The 16280-nt window shown below is 43.1% G+C and overlaps 1 protein-coding gene across 1 annotated transcript in view; it reads right to left on the bottom strand.

Annotated features, from left to right (window-relative positions):
• LOC311351708 (CUB and sushi domain-containing protein 3-like) overlaps window positions 1-16280 on the bottom strand; it is a gene marked incomplete at its 5' end in the record, with an annotated part of 223472 nt that overhangs the window by 178359 nt on the left and 28833 nt on the right. The window contains 2 exons of the mRNA XM_084471868.1: window positions 3057-3251; window positions 14989-15101. Of these exons, the coding sequence (XP_084327994.1) occupies window positions 3057-3251; window positions 14989-15101 (308 nt within the window). The remainder of the gene's footprint in view (window positions 1-3056; window positions 3252-14988; window positions 15102-16280) is intronic.

The following is a 16280-nucleotide window of genomic DNA, read 5'->3' as shown; positions in this document are numbered from 1 at the left end:
CTCCTTTCAGGGATGATCAGGAGTGCAACGGGTGCCATAATTGACAAACATACATACATACAGACTCTTTGATGGGGTGCTGGCCGGTTAACCATAAACATGGCTTCTTGTGTGGAAACTTTGACGCAAATGTTTCAAGGGAAAATATGCAAAAAATTGTGTGTACATGGCGGCTAGTGGCTTGGTTGTTCAGTCGGTGAATGAGTACAGGAACAGATATAACGATTACATAAGAACGTCATAATTGTTTGGCTAGACGAAAAGGACTGAGAAAAGGTTTGTGCACTATAAAAGCAGCGGGATTCCATACTCCACACAGCTTCCTAAAAGTTCAAGAACATTATGTACAATTACATCAAGAGGGGCTGGCTGCAGGCCGCACTGTACAAGTCAAGCCGTCTCTCAGGGTCACATAATCCATCCGTTATTGTTCTAGCACCCTACTGCGCTCAGCCATTGTTATAGTGTCATTAGCAAAACACTGACCACAAATTGGTGTTCGGCTATAGAAGAATAAACAACAAATAACAATACAGTAAGTAGCATAAGCACCAGTCTGACATCGGCCGGCAAATTCGATTTCCAAGGGGTGTTATCAACGGGCGCAGAACAAAACGCCTCTGGGCACAATTGGCTAGACCTCGACCAATCAGAGCAACGAGCCGTTTGACACATCAGCGACATCCATCTTGGTTGTTTATGAAAATGCCTCAATGGTGGTCCGTAGTGCACCTCTCTGTACCGTCATTGTATAAAACCTGCTCCATATTTTTGATAAATGGTTTTGATTGGCCCGACCCGTGCCAGGTCTGCTGGAAATCAGTTTGAAAGGGAGGGAGGCCAGACACATTTGCCACAGCAAAAAAATAAATGAAATTGAAACCAGATTCGTCTGGTTCCCAGGCTACATTATCTCATGAATGGCTATTAAGACCTAATGTACGAATCATGAAGAGAAAATGTTACACAATAACTGACTTAATAACAGAAAACACATATTTGATAGTGTTGAGCAGAAGCAACAGTATCATGAAACCCAGACGATGGGATGGCTCCAAATTGACCACAAACATTATTTGCGCTACCATAATGCAAAAAAAAAAAGGCTGCTCGCATGCCATTTGTTGTTATATGATGTTGTTATTTGGCCATCGTATGAGGCCTTTTCAGTTCAACGCATGCACCAGAGCCCTACTGGAATCAGTGGTCACCATAACACGTCACTGCCCATCATCAGCACTGCATACATGTGGATCAATGATGTCTCTTTGTTGTGAGTTGTGACTGCATGGTTCAAATGTGTGAAAATAATCATTTGGGCCTTTGCAAACAAATTCGCTTTTCCAAATATGACAACATTTGCGTCCCTTAATGTCGGCATTTGCATTTAATTTGACAGAAAATGTCAGTACATATTTACTATAATATAGACTTCTATAAAATACCGGTTATTACGATACGTCTATGAAATCAAACCGCGGCTGGTCTCTGAGTAGATAACACGGCGTTCACATCCGATCATGGCAAAACCTCCATCAATAAACACTGTAGAAGCATTTGTCTGATTAAAAATATAAATAAACATTGAAAGCAAATCAAAACAAAGCAAATTGCACAGAGGACTGAATCAAACCCAGACAAAAATAACATTGAATAACTTATAATACCCGTCCTCCCGCTTGAATGTCTCGCTGTAACACACACACACACATTTTCCCCTGAGACAACAGCATTGAGGTCCTCCCTAATTTATGAATATATTCATGTTTATACATACATATAAACGGTACATACATTGCCAGTTTCTCCCCAGCGTACACAGTGCCATAGTGGTGCAGCTGCAGTGAAGTGTGAAATGTTTTAATTTGATGGTGGTAGAGCAATACATCGAGTAAACACTGAACACACAGAGGAAGCTCACACTGGCCCATCCCTCTCTGCATACAGCCAGTGCCACAATGTGAACAAATATATATATATATACATACATATAAAATATCTGATGCATAGAAAACATAAACATCCAGTCGTTTCAATTGTGTACCATTTGATCATAATAACAATTATGATCAAATGGTACATTTCAGGGAATGTTATGTGTACCAACTCCGCCTACCGTCGGGTTGAACAGTTGAACTTGCAAACTTGTGAAGGGCAAACGTTTTAAGAGCTGATGCCGGCACAGCCCCCCTGTCTGTTAGTGGTGCTCAGTGCCTGATGCCCCCTCGCACGCCACACTTCAGCGCCCGGTGAGAGCAATTTGCATCTGAGCGTTGGAAATTGCAAACATGGTACACTAGAATACAATACACATACTACACTAGAATTGCCTTCCTGCATGTGCAAATGATGTTGGCATTCAAACGCAAATGGCCACTAAAAGGGTGTCCTTTTGAGCATGTTACACAAGCATGTTACATGGGTTTGTTTTCAAATGAAGCCGACGACATAAAAGATATTAATTGGCTGCTGTGTTTTGAGTATAGGGCGAGTGGGGTCTGGCTGCAGCCTGTAGGACATGGACATCCACATCCAACTGCTACGTCACTCACTCCCGTCCACTTGCCGCGCCCGCTGCCGTCACTCAGGCGAGGCAAGGTTTAAATCCCTGGGGCGTGGGAAAGTTTCAATCTCTTTCAATCTCTCCTTTCAATCCCTAACCCTAACCACTAATACCTTAACCCTAACCCTAACCCAGCTAACCCTAACCCTAACCCTGTTGCAATTCAGCCTGTTGCGCTGACTTGTGAGCATTTGAATGCACTATGTTCTTTCCATCGTTCTTTTACATTGTCAAAATGTATCGTTTACCAAAGTCCAGTGAAAATAATTAATAATGTCCCGCTATTTCCCGCTAAATTTCCCGCTATTTCTGTTTAAATTTCCCGCTATTTCTGTTTAAAAAGGGACATAATTTACTCACATCATCGCTGGCATAAAACCTATGACAATTATATCATAGCAGTTGGATGTGGATCTCCATGTCCTACAGGCCGCAGCCAGACACACGGCCACCGCCGTGGTGCATGATGGGAGACATGACAGAGAAGCTGTACCTCTGCAGATGGGGACCGGGAAGTCCCAGACAGAGACCCCCGCTGCGTTGGTGAGACAGGTGAGGAGCGAGTGGCCGTCCAGGACGTAGCCGGTCACACAGCGGTAGCGTATCTTGTCTCCGACGTTGAACTGCGTTCCGTTCAGGATGCCCTTGGGCGGAACACCTGGGTTTCCGCACGCGCTGCTGCGCAACTCTGGGGAAACACAAAGGAGGAACGCACAACACACGTCAGCTCCATCCGTCCACATGGTTAGACAGACCCCGTGGCTGGCCGCCGAATGCTGTTGTAACCGATGTGTTACAGAGCATTGAAATCAGAAATGTAATCTCTCCTAGATTCTATGTTCAAATAGATGTTTTGAAACAATGAAAGCTTTTTTTTTTGGACAAAGCTTTTGAGTGCTTCTCACTTCAGAATAGATTAAATGGGCCGCACAAAAAGTCCCCACCCACTCCCCAAAACAAAGAAAATAAAAAGGTAATATAATAAAGGTTAGGGACAGTATTTTGAGGACCCAGATGGAGTAAGCTTGTTTTGAAAGTATCCAGCTGAAAAAGTCCACCCGTCCCTCCAGGCCTCCCTCCAAAAGCACTCCCCCTAACCCCAACACATGACTAGCCCGCTAGCTTTGAGTGTACAGGCAGAAGAGCGCACCTAGCCATGTAGGAAGGTAGACGGACAGGCTAGTCATCCAACAATTTAATTTGGGCTGAATGAAAGGATTGGACAGGTTAATTACAGGACTACGACAGACACCAGATATTTTGTTATAGCATTTGATTAATTGATTAACGATAGGGTGTAAAGAGAATTTGAACAAATATGACAGAAAATGAATTACCTACCCTGCCTTTAATCATTGTTTGCCATCCTTAAAAAATATAAAAGGCTAAAGTGAAACCATTCATTTTTAGTGATGGTGATAGTGAACGACACAACAGCGAGGATGATACAAATAACACCTTTTTATGGAACACACCAATAACATCTGATTATGTAAAGCTGCTAGGATTTAGAAGGGCTTTACACAGACATGTGTATTCACAATCAGCTCAGCTACATATGCAAGGAGATTCATAATGCAAGATCCTGGCACTCACTTAATCAGGTATCAATATTCTTAGATGGATATCTAGGTGGATAGTAATTAATTCATAGTTATTTATCATCCTCAGAAAATAAATAAATAAATTTCACAAACAAAGGGACGTGTACAACAGAGTACATGGAACATATGTTTCTGTGATTCACAGGTGATCGTTTTGGGAGATGATATCTTACATCTCAGGATAAAAACACACTTACATGAATGGATAAAAAAAGAAAAAATAGCATTCCAACTCTTTCATTAAATAGATGTTTTGCTCATTTTACAATGTCTGGTTTCATTTACTTTACACATAATATAGATTTTAGCGCACGCCAACAGTTCTAAGTAAAGGCAATCCTTCAACCCTGGAAAACACAAAGAACCCAATAGTCCTTTCCATTTAGTTTATTCTCTTACACAGCGGAATACAGAAAATCCCCCGAACTAAATACCATTTGTTCACTTTTCTAGCTGGAACAAACAGGCACTGGCACTGTCTCGCTCGCTGAAAAGCCAGCAAGTGACCACAGTTTTAGCACATTTACATTTATTGTATTAAGCGATTTCCACACAGTCCAGACAAATTTAAATTCTATGAGATGAGTTTGAATATGTATACATAAATAGTGTAAAAACGCTAACAGAATTATTGAATGCAATAATACATAATGCACATCTTTAAAAACAAAGATGGGCTTTTAAACGATCGCTTCGTGGTGTCGCCACACTCACACACTTCTTCTGACCTTTGAACTGCAGATAGAATCTCGGCCTCAAAGCACAACTATTCCTCAACTCCTTCAGGTTCCCATTCTTTGATGGGCGCAGTTGCCCCCAATGTGGTAGGCTGGTTCACAGCAGCTTTCTACAATACCAGACCAATGTCAAATGTGTTGGTCTGAGTCAGTCTCCTGATGAAACTAAAGAAATGAGTTATCCTTTCGCATTAAGAGATAAACAGATCAACTTTAAGTCACTGTACATTTTATGCAGATGTACTCTAATGATTTTGCAAGTGGGGGATGTTTATAATCAAAACACCATGATAACCACTTATGTCTGCCTTCATCATCAAGGCCATTACATCGAAAACACATTACCGGTACAGAAAAACATATTTACGTGTACTTGGGTCATCGTTCAAACACACTCAAACTTTGCTTGGGAGTTTAAATCCTCAAGGCTTTTTTTTCTGAAAGCTCACCGTTTATTAATTCGAAAGAAAGAAGAACGACACAGCAATGGAGAGCGCAGTTCACTATTCACGGCGGCACCAAATCCACCAAACTACAAAACTCCAGGACTCTGAAACATGGAAAACCCAAGGCCAGGTCACGGTGTGTCGTAAATGCAGCAAAAATGGAGAGAATCACCACATTGAGCCGACCCTCTGCTTTACCCGTCCATCTGTCCACCAGAACAACACATCCTGGGTGTTGGCGTGGCACTCAAGGGCGGACTAGAACGAGGGCGGGCAGATGATTGGTAATACAACATAATGAGTCTCATTAGGTCCAGTGTTGTTTCGTTATAATACGGATATACAACCTCCTGCTGTCAGTGGGCCTCTCCTTCTTTTCCCCGATCACGCAGTCATGTGTAATTATTATACTCAATACAATGCCATCTGCTTCTCTGCTAATTATTTTGGCAAATGACTAGCGAACCGAGAAACCAAAACAACGTTCCTTCTATGTGCACGCATGCCTATGTAAGAGAGCTAGACCGAGGGGCCAAGAGAAGGAGAGAGGGGGAGGGAGCAGGGAGAGAGAGAGAGAGATTGGAGGCATGCAACAGAGGGAGCTGCAAAGTCACATATTAAAATGTCCATTTCCATGAATCGTTCAGTGATCCACTTACTATTCCACTTCCCCATGCAGATGTTCGAATGCAGCTTTGCATTATCTTGGATGAATGAAATAATTGTCTGTCATTAGTGTCCCATGGAGACCAGGGATGGTTGGTGGGCAGGGGGGGGGGGGGGGGGGGGGGATTGCCTAAAGTCAAGTAGTCAACTCTATAACACCATTTTCTCATTCAATTCAATACATTATACAATACAGGGCAATAACTCAACATGAAGGAATCATGAGCATAACATTGATCAGTGGCGATTCTAGACTGGTGGGGGGGCCGAGATGGGGCCAGCTTTTCTGTTAGAGGGGCACAAACCAATCGCGGACAAGCACTATTGCGGGCGCGATTGTTGACATCGTTCATCAGTAATGATGTTTGCAACAGAGGCGTGTGACGAGGTGCTGCGTTTGATCAACACAGATGGACTTTTTCAATAGATTATTTTTTTTTATAAACCTCATCATAACTTGGCTAACATACTTATTGGCATAATTATTGTGAGCGCTAATAGAGGAAAGATGCTGTCAGTAATTAACACCTTCCTACCATCGCCCTTTTGTTTATTTTCTCCTTTTCTGTGTGAGTGTGAACACAGAGGCAAAATGCCAAAACAAATCCATTATATCGAAGAAAAAAAAGCCTGGCAAATGAGCCCAAACTGTGGTTGTTTTTGTAGCTGTTGCCGATAACAACAACTAAGAATTTGCGGACCAAAAAAATGGTTCCGCATGGAACAGAGCCGAGCGCAGGACAAAGGCAGATCTTTGTGCTTTGTGTTTTCAATCTGACAGGTCAGCCTCACGTCCAACTATGATCCCCTACAAACTAATTACATGCTGGCTTTTTCTCAAACGATGGTGGCCATGTTGAACTGTCGTGAAGATCTGCTCTCGGAATCTGACTCTGACTTCATCCTCGTCAGAATATAAAACATAAAATGGCGATGAGATTGCATTATACCCAAGTTGGGTACAATACCAGCAGAATACCATCAAAGGATAAGCGATATAGAGCTATGATTATTGTAAATAGTGCTACGTGAATAGTGTAAATAGTGCTAATATCCTCAAGGCAAACTCCAGTGGCGGGATAAAGTCAACTACATCTTACATTTGAAAGTGTTTGTTAAGCATTAACTTAACTACATAATTGTTATATTATCTTCGGGATTGTAACTATAGACCATGCCATTGTTTGCAAGTATATAAATGCAAATCGCTTGCAATTAAAGATGTCTAGACAAAAACACACAAAATAACTTGCCCCAAAAATGTTGTTTGGTGCTTTTAAAACGTACTTCTATTCTCCAAACGCTATCCTCATGTCTGCCCAATCGATACGTCCATTCCTAGCCATCCCTGGAAGAAGAAATCCCTCTCAGGAGTTTCTTCAAGGATTCTCTCCCTACTTGGTTTGGGTTTTTCTTTGCCTTTTTAATGGTGAGAGATTGTTGGTTTCACAAATACTTGACTTGACCTTGCTGGCAGCCCTCTCTCTTATATATATAAACAAATCAGAGAACACCACTAAAACCATGGGCATGAGAGCTTTGTGAAGAAACAAAGGCCTAACAAGCAAACACTTCAACGAACACACCCAAGGTCATCAACTAAAACGTAATAGATGCATCACGGCTATTATTCTACCAGCACTGAGTCTGTGCCCTTAGGTGTGTGGAGAGCTATAGTCCATGACTCACTGCGAGAAGAGGACCTTGAATTAAAATCTAAAGATGTGTTGTTGCACAAAGTGGAAGGGTTTAGACGGGGCCTTCTCTAAGCCATAATGGGAAACTTGAACCGGAACAGGGGAAAGCAATAGCCGCTGTAGCCATAGGTCTCTTTATTGAAACTCTGACCATAAAATGGGGAAATGTGGCGCACTCAAGAATAAATTGGGCTCCTGACTTTCATGAAATCCAGGGGAATTTGCATGTTACGCATGCATATTCTCAGACATCCCTGACCTAACACCCACGCCTGTCAGGAAGACCCTGAACAAATTGCATATATCCGTCAATGTTAAGAAACCGGCTGCTGGGGCTAAACTTCCTAACAACCTGCAAACAAACTGAGCCAGCGGAGTAAATCAATTGAACTGCCGATGTACACACAAAGTGATGTACACTGAATCCACGCAGCATTGATAACACACCGTCGGCGTCAGGTACCATTATCTTTCTCCAACATCACGAGACTAATCCTGCAATCTCACCTGCACGGGTAAACAGAAAAGAAAATACGATGCTTAAATGATATCAATATCTAATCACAAGTAGCCTACACACCGAGCTTTAGAGCATTCTGAGCTAGATTATTTAATCAATTAAATTAATTAACATGAGAGACGTCAACAAACAATCAACAAGCAATCAACACATTCAGATTTTGTAAAACTAGGGGGGGAGGGGGGGTATTAAAGAGATTTATGACTTTGAAAAGAAAAGGCTGCATAAATATGAACTCAGAACCGAACAAGACCTCCTTTCAAACTGTGGTGGTATGTTTTGATTTGTATCTTTACCAAGACACCCTGGTGTGCATTCTTTTATTATTTTCCTTTATTGCAAAGGGGGTCTATGATTGGGGACTATAGCCACCGAATCAACCCCCCCCCCCCCCACACACACACACACACACACACACACACACACACACACACCCCGACCCGTTCACACTGGCGGACACAAACAGAAACTGTCTGCGTCCGGGCAGACAGCTTCACTGGCTGCCTCCCTAGTCTCTCTGCCCGCACGCCTGTTGCATGGCGAGCTGTCTGGCTGAACGACTGGCTGCCTGGATGACGGGCTTTTGACGCAGGGCGGGAATGCCGTTTGATCCATCAAAACGTGCGTTTTCCCGAATTCGACTCGAGAACACGCATGTGTGCATGTGTAACACAAACCCACGTAGGCTACACAGACAAGAGCAGTAGGCTTACCAAGCTGGTTTGAAATAAGGAATGAAATGTTTGCAGGACAGCCTTTCAAGGCCGTGGTGTGCTACATAAATAGAAGGCATCGGAAATACCATATCTCGCCAATATCAGGAGTGTAAATACAATGGCTTCGCGTTGAATACACACACTTAAACAAATTGCCACCTGCACGCGGCACACAAGGCCTTTTTTTTTAGCACCGTCTATCTCGTTCACAAAGACTTCAGAACGGAAATATCACCTTTTACATCGCTATATTTCCCCAGTAAATAAACTGGGTTTGTCCTTGGAAGAGTCCGCAGCGGAGAAGGTTGATCCAACTGTCAAAAGGCCCCCAAAGGTGACGCGCTAATCAGCACCACGGTGCCGCGCCGTGCCCGAGCTCTGGGTTGCCCTGCGTGCCCGTGTACTTGACGGGAGATTGACAGGGCCGGCCAGGAAATTAGATTCTATCTGGGCCGCGCGTCCTTCAGCGTCTCCTTCATATGCATACAGACTCAAATCCACTTAGCCGCAGACTAGTCATGATCCAATCAGCTCAGAGGAGTCACAGAGGAGGTACACGCATCGCACACATCCCACGAGTCACGCGAGCGTGCGGGCGATACATATTTATTATGCGCCATGCTGCACCATGGGTGTTTTAACATCACACAGGGATGAGGAAAAAAAAAAAAAAAACACTGCAGGCGCCGCTGCACGAGTCGCGAGTTGCACGTAGATGCATAATGAATGAGCGTGGGTGGTGTTTGTAAACGGTGCGGTAGTAAGGGTCACTAGATGCTTTATGCCTACCGCCCGATAGGCCGGACTGGCCCTATGTATAGTGGTGGTGGGAATCCTAATGGAGGATAATTAGTGCAGCAACAAGGGGCGGGCTTGTTACCAAGACACAGCAACCGCTCCCAAATTAAAGAAGTAAATAACACTATGGGCTACTCTTAGTCTTTTAATATTTCCAGCCTTTTAATAATGTATGCGGTGGTGGATGCTGTATTCAGACTTCAGGGGAAGATTAATAGAATTTACTACAAATGTAAAGTGTAATAGCCCCGTCGTAAGTGTGGCCCCCGGGCCGCTCGGGCTCCCCAAGAGAGCACTATGGAGGCGCTTGATATTTTGTCCCAATATAATAATGAACCCCCCCACGTTGTCCTCTCTGGTGAGCAACAGCAGATAGTGGCTGAGGCACATGGTTATCCGTGTCCACCGGAAAATAGACAGAGAGACAGACAGACAGACAGACAGACAGACAGACAGACAGACAGACAGACAAACAGAGCGAGAGGAGGAATGGAGTCTGTGGTGGGAGAAGGCCATGGACAAGGTCATGAAAGTGCCATGCTGAGACGTTGGGCAGGGGATCAAAGTGGAGAGAGGGTGAGTAGCAATTTTGTATACTACTTCATGTATTATTCATATATCCAGGAAAGACTACATTAAATAGTGGAGAAAATCTTGAGCGCATGTATGAATATTTGCCTATGTGTGTACACTATTTACACATTAACGCAAGGGGCTTACAGTGTGGATTCAGGCAGTGTTTTATAAGAATAATTTGTTCACAGGATTTCCGTGGCTGGGCATGTAGCCAAATCGGTTTAAATCAGGTTGAAACATTTCTGCTGGGAACTATCGTGCTTAAAATCAGGATAACCTAACATTTGTCCATTGTTTTTTCCTCCAATGCTAGAAACCGGAGATGAGAGTTAATGTGTGTGAGGAATGAATGTGAAATGACCCAGGAAAGAGACAACCGGATTGATTTACTCATGGAACCAGGGGGGGCGAGCTCTGGCCTACCTCATGCAGAGCAGCACTGCTTCATCTAACTGCAGTGAAAGAGCCTCTATTTGAGGACCACAATGGAAACAAGTCCGGGACTTTTTGTGTTTCAATCCTCAATTGTATTCTTATGTATTTTCATGTGTGTGTAAGGCACTTTGATACAATAAATAAAAATAAATAAAAATCAAATCTATTTCTCAACTGAGGTAGCGATGCGCAACAACCGGCAGACACACTCTGTGATGAGGCCTCATCTATATTCCATCCATATCATGATCCAATATTTAAACAGCAAACTATTCAAGCCAGCTCACCTCATGAGGAATGGGCACACATTCATTAGACGCTTGCATTATTTATACAGGTAAACATTGCAAATTAGATGGTAATAATTGATGTTTAACATTATGTATTCTGTTAATTAGTCGTCAAGTCGGCTCTGTTAGGGAGGCAGGATAGTCTTGTGGTAAGAGGGTTTGACTCAATCTTCAAGCGGGTTGGTTTCTGGTGTTCGTGGCAATGATAGTAAAAAGAAATTAAAACTGCGCGCAGTGATGAATGGGACCGAGCACCGGCTTGCGGCCGCGTCACGTGCCGTCGTAACATGTGCGCACATGGCAGTGCACATGTTACTACGGCACGTGACGCGGCCGCAAGCCAGTGCGAGGTCTCGTTCATCACTGCGCGCAGTTCTAATTAAAATTTTTCGCGAATTTATGTTATCTGTAGAAGCAGATGAGACAAATTCCCTAGGAGGAGTTTGTTGAAATGCAAGGCGAAAAAGTGAAAAAATTCCATTCAAAATGGCCAACTTTGACGGCACGCCACGGACACGCCCTTCTACGTACAGTCACAAATAGCACGGCATTCATTCAGCAACATTAATCAAGTGTACTCACCAATTTTGAAGCAGATCTGATAAAATCCCTAGGAGGAGTTCATTCAAATACAAGGCGAAAAAGACCCAAAATGGCCAACTTTGACGTCACGCCATGGACACGCCCTTCAACGTACAGTCACAAGTAGCACAGCGTTCATTCAGCAACATTATTCAAGTGTACTGTCCAATTTTGAAGCAGATCCGATAAATTCCCTAGGAGGAGTTAGTTCAAATACAAGGCGAAAAATTCAAAATGGCCGCCGAGAGTGAAAATTAAAAATTAAAATAGCCGACTTCCTGTGAGGTTTGGGGCATGGGTCCAAGAGGCTTTTCTGTAGGTCACTTAAGCAATAGATCACGACAGGCTGTGGTATACGGTCATTATACCACAGTTAAGGGGCGTTGTCCGTCCCGACGCGTAGCGGAGGGACGGCGACCCCCTTAACTGTGGTATAATGACCATATACCACTGACTGAAGTGATCTATTGCTTTTATAAAACGGTTACGTATTGTAAAATGAAAGTCATAGACACCCTCAATTTTGAAAAAGCGAGAAAGTCGGAAAAGCATTTTTTTAACGAATACAGAAAAGTAGTCCCTCCTGGCTGCCTGCAAAGTGTACGGCGGTTGCTATGCAACACACTGTAGCGTCCTTCAGAGAGAAGGCTAGAGACAGTAGCTTGGTTCGCCGGCAATTTAGCCTACTATCGAGTTCGAGTGAACTCGATAGAAGGCTAAATTGCCGGCGACCGTGTGCCTATTGCTTTACAACATTTCCACCCTCTCCTGCAATCAACATGTTTTTAGGCTTCAGTGAACTATGCTATTGCTTTTATATATAAATAAACAACAGTTAGAGTTAGGCGCGGAGTGATACTGAACTCTGTAAACTGAACAGGTGTCATAGCTGTGTGTATACGCTCAATATACAACAGTTGGGAACCAATCAGATTGCTTGATTTAAGCCACCCGTTTTATAAGGGACGTTATACATGCCTACCGAGTTTCATACATATTGGTGAAACGTGGCTCAGGGGCTGCTTTTTAAAGTTCCTGTAGGGGGCGCTACACACATGAGAAACACGATTTTTGGTATGTGAGCTACCGGCACCAGTCTACAGGTGTCCTGTGAATTTCATATTCATAACTATTACGGTGTCCGCAGGGTGATTTACCCTGACACCAGAGCCTGTGGCGGCCATGTTGTTTTGCCAATCGACTTAATTTTACTTGAGCAGTTGGAACCTTGGTCCCCAACAGCTACTAAGTCGGTCCCGCTCAAATAAAAAATGGCGCCTATGAACTGTGGCGATTTTAGTGACAGGCCACTCCCATTTCGATGCAAATGCGATTTGGAAATATGTTGACTTTATCTTGTTGAGAATTTGATTCTGAACAACTTTTGTATTGGGGTCAACATCATAGGAGTCCAACTTGATGTTGATATGAGCAATTAACTATTTTCACGGTTTAAACCACACGCCTTTTAGAACTCAATGGTGCTTTAAACTTTATTGTACAGACTAATCCTTATGTCAGATTGAAGATAATGGGCCATAGATGACATGTGCCAAAGGATTTTTGTCAAAGTCGAAAAACCTGGGATCCTTGGGGAATTTACTGAACAGTTGGTATAGCGCCACCTTGGGGCCAATGTGAATTTGACGCATAGAATATCAAATTTTACACCAGTCCCCACAAATGTGCCAAATAAAAATGAGTTTTTGTATATGTTCAGGGGGGGAAAAATGCAGTCGAAGACGTGGAAAATAATAAGAAGAAGAATAATAAACTGACCAATTACAATAGGGACCTTGCAGGTTCTGCTCGGTCCCTAATTAAAACAATTATATATATATATTTTTTACTATCAACACATGTCTGACGTATGTCAGAAACCAACCTGCTTGAAGATTGCTTAAAAATAAGGCGATTTAAAGTGATTGTGTGTGTGAAAGGACCTTTGTCCCATCGACGTTCATTCAGTCAGGTGGGTGGTTACCCCGCGGCAAGATGGCGGCATTGTTGACGCATGCTTAGAAGCCGAATGATATCTAGTCAGTATATATATATGCACTACATGAGCTGTAACAGTTGATTTTGGCCAATTTACTGCCCATTTACTACAAAATGTTAAAAGTGCTCAGTTTCTAACTATGGGAATTGTGATATTCTATGTTCTGGGTTAGAAACGTGACCACTACATTTGTTACAGGAAATACATGTCTGGTCATTAATTGTGCTAATTATATTAATTATACTTTTTGTCAAACTCTCAACCACACATTCTCTCGCAGGCTTAACTCAGAAATATATCTCAGCTAATTCAATTTATTCGATACAATGTGTTTGTATGCATATGTGTGTGTGGGTGTGCTAGTGTGTGTGTGTAATGTAATTGGTATTATTATAATATATATCAAAGGCAATCTAATCAAATCCCGTCGGTAAGGGAAGATTAGGCGTAGGGGGAAAGATTCCGAAGCAGAAAAACAAGCTTAACTTATCAAAAGAAAGATTAGATCAGAACTTTATTCATGGCTGCGGGGGAAACGAGGAAAAGGTGTTAGAGGAGCGAAGCACACATAAGAGGCAGAATGCAATAAGACACAAATGATAATAACAACAGATGTGAGAAATAAAGACCAACACAGAAGTAAAGGAGGACAGGCTGTGTACTAAAGAGACATGCCTCATCCCTATCTGGAGGAATGGAGTAAGGATAATGGAGGTGTGTGAGAGAGAGAGAGCGAGTGTTAGAGTGTGTGGGTGTGTGTGTGTGTACATGTTTTTGTTTGTGTGTTTGTTTTTGTGTGAGAGAGAGCGAGAGAGTGAGAGAGAGCGAGCGAGAGCGAGAGAGTGAGAGCGAGAGAGCGAGGGTTAGGGTTACTCGGAGGGGACGGAGGATATTTAGACTGCCTCCCCAACGCACTCTGCCGCTTCGCTCCGACACAGCCATCTCTGCAAATCCATTAGTTCAACTAATTCCCATCGCCAGCTGCTGAGCAATCTCCAATGCACCTCTGGAGTTGGGCAATGGTCTAGGACTTTGTGGGGGTGGAATGTTTATTAGCCAAATGTGAGATTCATTTGCTTATTTGGGGTACCCGGTGTTTTCATAACTCAACTGTGGAAGTCCTCGAGGAAATCAGACAGAGCAGGCGAGATCAAACAGCGTCACTAAAGAGGAAAATGTCTACATTCCCACTAATGGAGCACGACTTATCACGAGTTGAGACGATTTGGTTCATCCAGGCCTGTCTTGATAACTCACTTAAACCCTTTTATTAATTCATTTTAAATTGCACACAAGCCTTTGTCTTGAGAATGAAAATGCAAAGCGGCACACAGGGTGTGAGCCGTGGGTCTCTCTTACCTTGGTAGGCGATCTTGAATCCGTGAGCGCTTACTGCAAAGTCGCTGGTAAGCCTCAGCGAAAAGATGGATCCAGTACTGGTGACAGGTGGCGGAATTGTAAACCCTGTTAACCTGCGAAAGAGAGGAGAAACAATCCCTGAAGTAGAGCACCCTTAGTCAGGCACACATGCACACACACGCACACACTTGTGCATGCACACACACCACACGCACACACACACACACACATGTACACACACACACACACACACAAGCACTTCATTCTTATTTTATGAATATGTATACGTGGGTCTTAAATGTTTTGGAACAGTAACCTTGGATTTGATGCACTTTTTAACTTCTGAAAGCGGGCGTAATATCAAACGTCATTGAGCGCGTTAAATTTGTTTATTCCGTCGCTCCGTCTCCATAAAAAACGGCTCCCATACGCCGGGGGAATTGTAAAGCGCATTGTTCAGCAATAATGTGGCGCGGTCTTTACAGTCATCACCCCGATCCATTGTTGGGAGTGTTGTTGATGCCTGTCAGCCCCATTGTAACAAACCGCTTCATTGCTCCCTTTCAAATTAGGTGCAGATCTAAACAAATCCATGGGCTTGACGACGTCGTAAACAAGATGTGTGGCTGACCGTTCCTCAGAGCCAGAGCGATTCCAGCCAGCGTTCTATCGACCCTTCAGACTCCCAAAAGCTAGGCGGTGCAATGGTAATCCTGTGAACAGTGCCACCGATGCACCCCACTTCCTCTCCGTGTTTCCACTTAATAGGCTAATCGTTATCCTATTGCCTCATTTTGATATTATCAGTTGTAAGAACGCACTAAAGGCTAAATATTTACTAGAGCACAGCCAAATCCTATGTAGGCCTATCACCCCATGGGCAAAGAGAAATTAATGAAAAAAACAACATCTTTATGGTAGCGAAAAATAACGGGCTGTATTTACAGCTTCAATAGAGATTCCAATAACACAACAGTGAACTCTGCTTCTTTTCACAGTGAATAAACTCCCTGTGCTGCAGCTACTGCACTTTATATACCGAGATAACACCAGCAGTCAATTCCAAGCTAATAGAGTTTGGGATAAATCTTCTACCAAAGATACAAGTTGGATAGAGCTACTTTTAAAGTGTTGTTTTCTGCAGTGAAACCCTGCTGGTTTGACATTAACATCGCAAGAAGTTATCGCCACACTTTGCACTTGCACCTGATTATCAGTTTTTTCTAATACAGTAACAATTCTCCCAGACATGAGATTAGATGTACTTTTTAAGTCCTAGATGTGAGGTTTTG

The sequence above is a fragment of the Micromesistius poutassou genome (assembly GCF_964030765.1).
Source record: "Micromesistius poutassou genome assembly, chromosome: 8".
In the NCBI taxonomy this organism is placed as follows: Eukaryota; Metazoa; Chordata; class Actinopteri; order Gadiformes; family Gadidae; genus Micromesistius; species Micromesistius poutassou.
This window is presented reverse-complemented; position numbering and strand designations above follow the sequence as displayed.